This window comes from Paramormyrops kingsleyae, chromosome 15, assembly GCF_048594095.1.
Source record: "Paramormyrops kingsleyae isolate MSU_618 chromosome 15, PKINGS_0.4, whole genome shotgun sequence".
Taxonomy (NCBI): Eukaryota; Metazoa; Chordata; class Actinopteri; order Osteoglossiformes; family Mormyridae; genus Paramormyrops; species Paramormyrops kingsleyae.
The window spans coordinates 6,382,860-6,394,943 of record NC_132811.1 but is presented as its reverse complement, the minus strand read 5'-3'; the positions used below and the strand labels follow the sequence as shown (position 1 = coordinate 6,394,943).

Genomic DNA, 12,084 nt, shown 5'->3' with positions numbered 1-12,084 from the left:
TCATTAAGGCAACCTCTCGGTTGACCAGGTCTTCAAGACTTGAGTTTATTTCATGAACTCTACTAAATGCTCAAGAATCTAGTACAATTCAGACACATTTCTGTAATGCAAATTGCATCTTTGCCACTTCAGTGGCTTTTAGCTTTAGATTGACACTGCCTACTCAACACATAGAGGAAGAGAGTTATTGTGAAATGAGCTGTTGTTTTTTTTTTTTGGGGGGGGGGGGGGGGGGAGGTCCAGCGTAGATACATACTCACACCTGTGAATCAACACTCGGTAGAACCACATTTGGCAGCAGCTGCAGCTGTTGTGTTGATGTATGTCTTCTGCCGTTGTGCTTCTACTGAGGGATCCTGCTGGGCGAATCTGTGCAAGTTCTGTCGCTTTGCATAAAGTCTCTGTTGGACAGTGAGGACAGTCCTGCCTTTCACTGGATTATCCCAGTTTCATTGTCTTCAAGCCACTCCGGTCCTTAGTCTTCAGGTCAAAATCTCTTAAAAAAACATCTCCATCCCAATCATTTACAGACCGTGGCACGTTTCCCTCCAATTTGACTAGCATTCTCACCCCTGCCGATGAAAGCCAGACACACTCACAGCATCCTTCACGGTAGGGGTGGAGCTGTGTCTGTGATGTCCCATGTTGGATGTGTACCAGAGGTAGCGGAATAGCGTGTCACATTTATGTCTGTTTACATTTTTTCCCTTCAAATCCCTTTTTTTTAATCACTGTTTAATTATCCTCTTACTTTTTTCCTCCAAAAGGTGAGATCTTGCTTTTCATTTTTCCAGACAAGCTATTTAACACTTATCTCACCTCTCATCTATTCTGCTCTTTATATTTTTAAAACTCGTCACTGGTGATTTCTGGTGACCCTGTGGTTTCCTGAAAATGCCCCCGTCTGCTAGGATAGCCTGCCCTGAGCAGTTTGTGGGGCCATTAATTACCTTAACGACGGACTTGGCCTTGCTGCAGGGGATATTCCAATGTATTTAAAACCTATATTTTATCTTAGCTCTCATTATTTACCTCGTTGGTAAAGAATTAGAGACAGAGCATTTGAAGCAAATTGTGCATCAATTCTATCTAACTTACTGCATAATTATTGATAGCAACTGCTTGCATCCAGTGTTATTTTTGAAAAGAGTGTTTTAACATCATTTGACATTCCCTAATGTTATGAATCAGTTTCATAAAATATTTTGTCCTTGTGTGCATGTACAATATGCCAGGTTTGTTATACAAAGGGATCAACTCACTGCAAACTTTACTAATGATCCTTTCAGTTTTGCACCCCGTTTCTCCTCATGCTGAAAATGTAGAACAGGTTGTGTAAACTGTAACTGTAAATTGTGCGTAAAATCCTTGGCTCATTATAAGGAACATATGACTCACTTCTCTATAGGTGCCACATATACACTCAGCGGCCAGTTTATTAGGTAAACCTACTTGCAAATGCGAACAACCTGCTCCTCTGAACAGAAAATCACTGAATACATGCACCACAGAGACACGGCTGGTGATTCACTTGCAGTTAGTCAATCCATTGGAATGACTAAGACACCTGATCTAAGTGCATTTGAATGCGGTGTGATTGTTGATGGCAGACGTGGTGGATCCAGCATCTGAAACACATCCGCCCTCCTGGGATGCAGACACACCACAATGTCTATAGTTTACAGGGAATCGTGTGATGAGCAAAACACATACAGTCGGTGGCATTTCTGTGGCCAGAAACACCTAGTTAATGAAAGAGGTCAGAAGGGAACAGCCAGAATCATTACAGTCATACATTTATACTTCAGCTTTAAAAATCACTTACACAAAGGCAACAAGTGCAAAAAATACAGCACACAGAGCTGTGAAGAAAGGCTTCTCTGAATGCCCAACTTGTCTAACTTCAAAGCAATTCTGGAGGGATAATTGGGTCCTACAAAGTAGTAGCTACTTATTAAAGTAGGAACTGAGTGTATATTTAACAGCGAATGTTAAATACTGAGACATAGCCTAGATAAATGCATTAATGGGATCCCACTTGATTTCTATCCAAAATTATTTATTTACCCCCCTTTTTTTGGAACTCTGCCTTTTATGCAAATAAGTCTGAGCATCATGCTTCAGTGTGACACACCAGGAAGTGAAAGTAGCAGTCGCCGCAGAAGAACAGGCTGTCTGGCTCCCAGCCTCTCCGACTTTCCAAATAGCGTAGCGCTAAAAATAGGGATAAAGAGCCCAACAACAGAACGGAAGGCAGACAGAAATGATTCCTTTGGTGACCTGAGGTGCTGCCTTAGCTGATGTTCCGTGGTCAGCTGTACGAAGTTAGCTGAGAGTGTGCAACCTTTCAATGTCATTGGCACAGTCTGCCTTTTTGAAGGTAAGTCTGGCAGCACTGGAGAATCCTTGCTCTTTGCATGTGTGAATAATTTGGATTTTTTTTTTTTATACCTTTTTCTGTGTTTACATTTTTTATGTATTATGCATGAAATCCAGCAAGGGAATATTTTTGAATTGTTGTTATTTAAATTTTTTAATCACCCTGGGATTAGCCGGGCGGCTTGCCCCATTTTATGTCATTGAGTTGAGCATATCTGTAATTACCTGTTGGCTGGATACTTCCTCCACATTGTCCCAGGAAATACAGACTTATATTGACTTATAATGTCTTATATCAATAAAAGTACTTCCCATAGCAGACACTGTGTGTCTGCTTCTGCTATTGGTTTTGTTTACAAACCCTACTGCCTTGCTGGTGGTTAAACTATTACACATGCTATTGTCCTAATTGGTGCCGTTTGGAACCTGAAATCATCAGCATCGTTACACATATAATATTACAAATACTAGATCTAACTGACACATTCCATCCCCCGAAAATCATCCCCTCCCAAGTACAGTGTACACACGTCAGCTCATCCGTGTCAGACGTCACAAGCACAAAAGCACCTTGCAATGTTGTTTTACTCAACGGCCCCTTGTTGCGTTTGACCCTCATGCATGTAGCTACTGTAGTTAGAACCAACATGTTTGCATCACATAGACTGTCATCAATGCCATGAATATAGTGCTTATATAGTCCAGGCAGTTTGAAATGCATCAGCCGTCAAAACACCTCTGACATCACCAATGAAACCAATAAAAAGGACAGAGTTGAATACACCTTCATTACACCTTCATTACAATTACTGCACATCAGACATTTAAGACATTTAATATGACTAATGAGGCAGCAATATAGATATTTATTTAGGTAGGCCTATTTGTTTTTAGCAAAGAAGTTCAATGTTTGCATATTTATGTCATCAATAAAAAATATTGTAAAATCTAAACATTATTTTGCAAATATCCATCCATCCTTGCTAATTCTGGTTTGGGTCACTTGGAAGCAATCCCAGTCAAGGTGGGGTTCACCCTGGACAGGATCCCCGTCCAACACTGAGCACATACACACAATCACTCAATGGGCAATTTAGAGACAACCGGTAGCCAAGCTATAGGAAGAAATCCACATATCATAATGAGGAAATGCAAAATTCCCACACAGACATCGGAGGCAGGATTCGAACCTGCAACCCTAGAGGTGTGAGGCTCCACGAAGGACCTTTCCTCCATAATTTAAAGACTATACAATAAAAATGTCATTCAGCAGCAGCGACTCAGACGTTCTTTTGACAGCGTGGTAGAAAACTTTCAGGTTTTAACACTAGAGGACGCCAGTTAATAACCCGTTGATCCGAGCGAACGGTCACTTAGGAAATTTAGTATCTTCAAGCCGGATTCAACATGTTATAATTGTTAAAACATTAAGGTGTCGTTTTTGAGGGGCGTAAAATGCCAGAATGATTCTCTGCATTTTGTGTTAGCAATAAAGTTTCGCTCAATGGCGCTTTATTTATTCATTTCAAAATCACTGCTTATTCTTCAAAGAATAATTAAGTATACAAGTCACTACTGCTGTTGTATATAAATAACAATACATGGGAACATTAAACAGACCCCATATCATTCTTTTAAAATGAGTATTGATGATACTATTTCCTCATATTTATTAGCGAATAATTATTTTCCTATTGTGTGCGTTTATAAGCATAGCCGTGCAGTGTGAGGCGGCTCGGACGTGTGAGACACGCCGCAGTTTTACCAGAACGCACCCAGCATGAACGCACCGGTTTGCTGGACAATCACCTGTTTTGCTCCCCGTGTTCATTCTCTCACTCTCTGTGTCTTTGCCTGCATATTCTCCCTCCCAAAGATGAACGAAGGCAAATGTTAATCTTCCCGATGCCATGGACAAAAGAGAGGTTTCTGGGGGATCTACCGAGGTCATGAAAAGCAAAGCGAGCGGCGGCGATGGCAGCCATAGCAACACGGCTGCGTGCGCGGCTGGGAGCCGCGGGACCGTGCTGGATGTCAGGGGCGGCGCGGTGACCGTCTCCCCGGTTGCCTCCGCCCAGCCGCGCCCGGGATCGCAGCACAGCGCCGACAGCACCGCCGTCCTGGACGAAGCAGCAGCAGCAGCAGACAGCAAGGCGGAGCCAAAAGTCCAGCAACAGCGTGTACGTCGGACTGGTGTAAGCGGCGGCTGTGGTGTGAAGATCAAGGATCTTACGCCGGGAGGGGGAGCCGCGTCAGTGACATGCAAGTGCTCAAACAGCAGCGACGAGCCCTGCCCCTCGCAAGGCGAGCAGTCTGCGCCTTCTGCTGCCATAGGCACCACGATCTCGGCCGTGGCTGCTCAGGAGGATGCTGATGGTCGCGGCGCCTCAAAGGAAGGGGGCGAAGGGGACGCGGCGACAGGGGTAGTGGCGAACGGCGTGGCCACTGGCTCGGCAGGTGGAGGTAGCGACGCCACGGCTACCGTCACAGGCATGAAATGCAACACAAACGGCGACTGCAGGAGAGATCCGTCCTCTATAGGGAGCCTGTCTTCCATAATCTCTAAACAGGAGAAGCAGGGTGCGGGGATAACTGGAGCCGAGGACGGGAAAAGGCGGAGCGGCTGCAATTCTACAACCGCCAGTATGGACGGCTCGACCACCCCTGCCGGCTCATTGGCACAGGGGCAGGGGGGCGAGACGGCGAACCCCGGTGCCACCGGTGTCGTCGAGAAGAAGGACTCCAGAGTTTCCTTCTCCAATGCGCCCAGCAGGAAATCATCCTCCTCTGTGCTGGGCGCCGGTCAGACCCAGAACCAGCAGACCCGGAATTCAGTGACATTCCTTAAATCTGAGGATGGACCACAGATCCTGCCGGAGGATGGGGAGCTGCGGGACAACCAGACGTTCATGCAGCGCCAGTTCAGCTCCATGCTGCAGCCGGGAGTTAATAAATTCTCCTTGCGTATGTTTGGGAGCCAAAAAGCGGTGGAAAGAGAACAGGAGCGAGTTAAATCGGCGGGCAACTGGATTATCCACCCCTACAGTGATTTCAGGTAAGGGTTGAGTTAAGACGGGTTACCAACCTTCACCACATGTTGACGGCATCTTACGATCATCTGGAGCAGTATAAAATACATTTCAATAACACAGCATATGAAAGTATATACACTGCTTTATTGTAATTATTTATCAGTAAGTCCCGTCCATATAACTTTGATGTGTCGCCTGAGAACAGACAGGAGTAACTGTGACCATTAGGTCTGTTCATAACATAATGGAAAAGAATCACGGATTTAAGGTCATGAATAAAGCCCCATTCAAAGTAATCGTGATGTAAATGTACCGCCAAATTAGCTTTATTGTACATTACTCTTAATTACTTTACTAGTACCTTATAGGCAAAAGTAAATAAATAAAAAGAAACCAAAACTTACTAATAATAGTTATAGTTAAGCGTATCAATTGCACAATGCAGAATGGCAGCCAGAAGAAGATGAATACTTAGGCAGACACGCTTGTCGTTCACACCTTTACACCGGCGGTACAGGCCTGTCACATAAAGACCGCCTCCTGGCTTTTTATCAAGTGTATGTCCATGGATGGTCGCCTTTACAAGCACCTTGCATATAAAAACAATTAGGCCTCCACTAAATCTGCTGTTTCATTTGTCATATAACATGGAGTGTGCGTGCCGTTATAGAGAGAGCATTATTATAGAAGCCTGCTATTTATAGGCGAAAGATTTAAGTTGGTGTTGCCGTTCAGTGCTTTCGTCCTTACTTGACACCTTATACCTTAATTCATAATATTGCGGACTCGCCGCCAACTTGGACATATGCTTTATGTTTTATGCTAGACCTATATAATTTTAGAAATTTCCAATGCATTTATTACCTTTGGTATGTAATAGTAATGAGTTGCAGCCAATGGTCACTATGTTTCCTTCAACGACTTTGTCAAGCAAATATTTTGACTAGATTTGTTTTTTAACACACAGTGTTAGGTAAATCATTTTGGTACCCCGGGACAGGTAGCTAAACTTGCCTGACTTGTTTACTCCGATTGGAAAGCACCGTCTTAAATGTGTTAGAGCTGCTTAGATCGCGGATATCGCCCGTGCACGTTTTGTAAAGTCACCTTGACGCCCAAACGTGGAGATGCCGGCTGCACGGTTGGCCTAAACAGACATTTTCTCCCTTGATTATTTCTCATTTCACCTACATTTGAAGTTTACACGTTGTGCTAGGGGTAAACTTTAGCACCATCCATTTGGCCTTTGTTTCCACAAAAGAACACATTACCGAAGGTCGTATTTTCCCCACATATCCCTGACAGCCACTTAACACTTTTGGCAGCTTATTGCTTTTAGATTTGGCTGCTTTATAGTTCCCAAAGGATATGTCGCGTTAAATTGGCCGTAGTTTTTCAGCTCCTGTCTATGTCAATAAGACCTTTGTCGCTTTTCTGTGGATCTGCTTAAGTAGCTGATAAGTGGATACATCTATTGGCTTTCTGTCGACTGGATTTATTTAAACATTTTGTTATTGCATTCCTTACATGTCCTACCCTACGCTTGTAGTGCTTAGACTGACATACGGTTTATTATTATCATTATTATTATTATTATTATTATTATTATTGTTGTTGTTGTTATATATTCGATACGTCCTTGCAGTGTTTATGACTTGAATGTGATCGAGAAGGCATCTCTCATTGCTGTTCTTGTGTTTATGAATATTTAAAACAATATTACTCTCAAACTCCATATTAGTGTAATATACAGAGCATCAAAGTGAAAACAAAATACAAAAAAATGAAGGAAACACCCTCGATTTTAGTACTGATCTTTTTGTTAAGTGTTATTTATCGAACAATCTTTATGTCTGGCTTCTCACTTCGATTGCTGCAACCCAGTACGCTGACGCTTCGCCCAGTAAGCTTCACTTTACGGGACATCGAAGCAGAACTCAATGCTTAACATTTGATCAGAGTGAAATCAGCTCACTTCTCGTCATAGGCTTTTAACAGCGAGCGCCGTGCATTTTTCATGCTGTAATCTTTCAGTACCAGAGACAGCTCTCCACCGAGAGCCTGGTACCATAAATGACTTTGTTTCAGCTAAAGCCTGATTGATCAGGTTTCATGCTTAAGAAATGGCCAGTGACATTATTCTCTGAGTGATCTTTCGCCTGAAGAGATTTAACGAAGTAAGAAGAAGTTACTTGTCCTTGCTTATATGAAGCTATTCTTGTATTGTTTGGTGGGTCTCATATTATATATCCGATATAAATATCCAGTTTAAAATGAGGACTGATATGTTTAAACGGAGGTATACAGTGTCCCAGTCTGTAGAGAATGTCCAGCCATTGGAAAACACCAAAACAATTGTATCACATGTAGCGCTACACTGAATCTTTATAGCTATTGTGTATTTAATACCTTTCATGGGATGTTTATCGCTCTCAGTAAACTAATCTCATGGCTGTACAGCGCAAGTATGGCGGTTTAGCAAAGAAATCTTGCAATAATAAGTATAACAGTATGGAAGTTATTTAAAAGAAATGATCTTAATAGTTAATGCAGAACAATAATAATTAATTGAAGTGAAATGTTTGAACTGTGTTTTCCTTAAAGGAATTACGCACCAGTCTTAAAGCTTATAATTTGACTACCTTCTTATCAGGAGACAAAAGTCAATGTGATTGTAATTTCTTATTACTATATGATTAGACTGAACAGCTTAAAATCTAATATAATGCTGGCTGTCTGGAGTTCATCCTTAAAATCTGAGCAAGGTGTTATGTTTGCGAACCAGCATGAGGTAAGAACACGTTGTTCCTGTTGTTATTGAATTATATTGGATGGATCTAATACACCTAGTCTGACTCACTGTGGCGTCTTTAATGTACAATTTGGCCACAATGCGTGAGCAATAAGGAAATGATTCAGCAGCACCCCTGGTGGCGTATTCTAAAATCTAATGAAACTTCATTATAAGAGTCCTGTCCAGCGACCTTTGCTGTAAGGCAATGGTCTTCAGTGCGCGGCCCGCGCGCTACTGGTGGCCCCCGGGGGCCAGTGTGGCAGCCTGTGACTGAATAAAAAAATGAGCTAATTATCATGACCATCAGTTATTGTTTTTTTTTATATATATAATTCTGTAATTATTATTTTTTTAAATCTAGTTGCAATACAACTCACCCAGTAATGTGCATCTACGTAGGTAACAAACAATCAGCTAGCCAGCTTTAACAGTGAATGATGGCTCCCAATAGCCTTCTAAGCATGCCCCCCCCCCCCCTAAAATCAAGTGAAGAACGGTGCTCTAATGTGTCAGTAAGCCAGAATACAGGACATACCTTTGATTATCTATTTGTTGCTTGTGACATTCAGAAGCCTCCCATTCTTAGCTGTTAGGTCGTGTGCCGGTCATTTTCCTTAATGCTTTATTTGTCTCGAAGTTGCTGCTGGCTGGACTAGATCAATTTCGCTGTCATGGTTTCGGATTTCCCTCCCATCGTGGGCTATGCCCTTGTGCTGACCTTGCAGATTGCAGGAGGATAACGCTTTATCCTGGACTAATTTTAAAACCATTCTTTGATATAGACAAGGGCATCTTAGGGGTGTAACTGGCGATGGACTTGGATTCATCGGAAGAGTCAGCATTCATATCGGGTTTAAGCATTCCTGCAGAAATTGGTCTTACTTTGTTAATGTTTGTTGCTGTCAACAGGAAAATAAAGGAAAGTGAAGCCCCAAAAGTGAATCATTATTATTATTATTATTATTCCAGCATAATAAAACTATTTACAAGGGTGCTGAAGGAACCATTTCCTCAGTAAGAGTGCTAGTAAACAGTAATAATGTAATGATTTCCCCTAGTAAACAGTAATAATGTAATGATTTCCCCTAGTAAACAGTAATAATGTGATAATTTCCCCTAGTAAACAGTAATAATGTAATGATTTCCCCTAGTAAACAGTAATAATGTAATAATTTCCCCTAGTAAACAGTAATAATGTGATAATTTCCCCTAGTAAACAGTAATAATGTGATAATTTCCCCTAGTAAACAGTAATAATGTAACAATTTCCCCTAGTAAACAGTAATAATGTGATAATTTCCCCTAGTAAACAGTAATAATGTAATAATTTCCCCTAGTAAACAGTAATAATGTAACAATTTCCCCTAGTAAACAGTAATAATGTGATAATTTCCCCTAGTAAACAGTAATAATGTAATAATTTCCCCTAGTAAACAGTAATAATGTAATAATTTCCCCTAGTAAACAGTAATAATGTAACAATTTCCCCTAGTAAACAGTAATAATGTGATAATTTCCCCTAGTAAACAGTAATAATGTAATAATTTCCCCTAGTAAACAGTAATAATGTAATAATTTCCCCTAGTAAACAGTAATAATGTGATAATTTCCCCTAGTAAACAGTAATAATGTAATAATTTCCCCTAGTAAACAGTAATAATGTAACAATTTCCCCTAGTAAACAGTAATAATGTAATAATTTCCCCTAGTAAACAGTAATAATGTAACAATTTCCCCTAGTAAACAGTAATAATGTAATAATTTCCCCTAGTAAACAGTAATAATGTAATAATTTCCCCTAGTAAACAGTAATAATGTAACAATTTCCCCTAGTAAACAGTAATAATGTAATAATTTCCCCTAGTAAACAGTAATAATGTAATAATTTCCCCTAGTAAACAGTAATAATGTAGGGCAAAGCCTCCTTGGTCTGTGTTTTATTAATGAATTAAAATTGGAATGTAAAGCAAGTTGCTTGAACAGTTCCCTCTCAAACTTTACATCTCAGCAATATTAGATAGATAGATAGATAGATAGATAGATAGATAGATAGATAGATGCTTCATTGATCTTACTCTTTGTATTCTTGGTGCTCTGCATCTGCAGGTTCTATTGGGATTTCACAATGCTCATGTTTATGGTGGGCAACTTAATCATCATCCCCGTGGGCATCACATTTTTCAAGGACGAAACCACCACGCCATGGATTATTTTCAACGTGGTATCGGACACCTTCTTTCTCATGGACCTGGTGCTCAACTTCCGCACTGGCATCGTCATCGAGGACAACACGGAAATCATCCTTGACCCGGAGAAGATCAAAAAGAAGTACCTGAAGACGTGGTTTGTGGTCGACTTTGTCTCCTCCATCCCTGTGGATTATATCTTTCTCATTGTGGAGAAGGGCATCGACTCTGAAGTGTATAAGACTGCCCGCGCCCTGCGGATCGTGCGCTTCACCAAAATCCTCAGTCTCCTGAGACTCCTGCGACTCTCCCGACTCATCCGCTACATCCACCAATGGGAGGAAGTAAGTCAACCGCTTCTTGAAGGCATTCGGCTCTATACTGAATGCTGGTAGATACTGCTGAAGTCATAGATGTTATGCAGAAATGAACTATTTAAAAATAAGACCAAATTACAGTAAACTTTTGACCTGATTTGGTTATTAAACTTAGTATTTTAATGAGGTTTGTGGTTATATAATAAAATAAATGCAAAGGGTTACAGCTACTGATTAATGATGAGGTATTGTGTTGAATATACTGATGATCGAAAGTTACGGAAATTGTGCTGTTTGAAATTATTAGTGGAAATTTATTGCCGGTGCACTCAAGGTATCCTGTGATGGTTGGCTTATACCTGTTGACGGTCTCATTTGCGAGTAGCCAGTGGTCAGAGGATTGTGTACTGAGAGGCTTGAAAGACAGAGTAAAAGAAAAATGCAACGAGAAGTAGGGTTGCAAAGGGCTGGAAAATTTCTGGAAATTTTCCTGAAACTTTCCGTTCCATGGGAAGTTAAGCTGGGGAATTTTGGAAATATTCCACATTAGAAACTTTCCATGGGAATTAATGGGAAAGTATGGGAATTAACAAGAATATCCCTAGAATTTTGCAACCCTAATGAGAAGTGATACAGAGTGTCACCAGGTATATTCTACCCCCACACACTACCACACATATATATCCCTGATACATCATGTCCATCGACTGATACGAAACTGTCAACCAATCATATTCACACATAGGTCCACCATGTGTCTTACACTTAAAGGGTACGTGTTTACAGATTGACCTTGTTCTCAGTGTCTTCAGGTTTACCTTCTCAGACCTAGAAGCTCCACTTAGACAAAATCTTAGCCAGATTTTAGGCTGTAGAACTATCAGGCCGGATAAAGAGCCCAGTGGTGCAGCTGAAAAGGCTGCGATGACCTTTCACACACATCTGTGGTCGGAGCTCAGGAAGCCGACAGCCTGAGGAGGCACCTGCACCTGAGCACCCAAGCGTCTCCCTTTGAAGTCCTGAGTGCATCTTTTCAATAACCTGTCATCATTATTCGAATCCACATCCTGGTTGATCATTAATTTGCATCCTGGTTGAATTTGTATTGTTTTGCCAAACAGACTTATGGGCACCCTAAGTACACTAGTGGCCAAAATTGTGGAAACACCTAGTATTTTGGACATTATGCTTTAATAATTACTAGATGAATATTGGCGGTAATGTTTCTAAGCAATCATAAACAAGAATGTTTACAAATATCATACATTGGACAATTAAGTAAATAACTGGAGCAAAAGTTGAATAAAGTTCAAAAATTGGATGTGTTTCTGCAATTTTGGCCACTAGTGTATAGTGAATAATGGCTAATCGCAAAA

General features: G+C 41.1%; 1 protein-coding gene across 1 annotated transcript in view; it reads left to right on the top strand.

Moving 5' to 3' along the window:
• Positions 1–232: 232 nt before the first annotated feature.
• LOC111860460 (potassium/sodium hyperpolarization-activated cyclic nucleotide-gated channel 2) overlaps positions 233–12,084 on the top strand; it is a 55,957-nt gene continuing 44,105 nt past the window's right edge. The window contains exons 1-3 of the mRNA XM_023844202.2: positions 233–2,380; positions 4,256–5,434; positions 10,312–10,735. Coding sequence (XP_023699970.1) covers positions 4,290–5,434; positions 10,312–10,735 — 1,569 coding nt within the window. The 5' untranslated portion in view covers positions 233–2,380; positions 4,256–4,289. The remainder of the gene's footprint in view (positions 2,381–4,255; positions 5,435–10,311; positions 10,736–12,084) is intronic.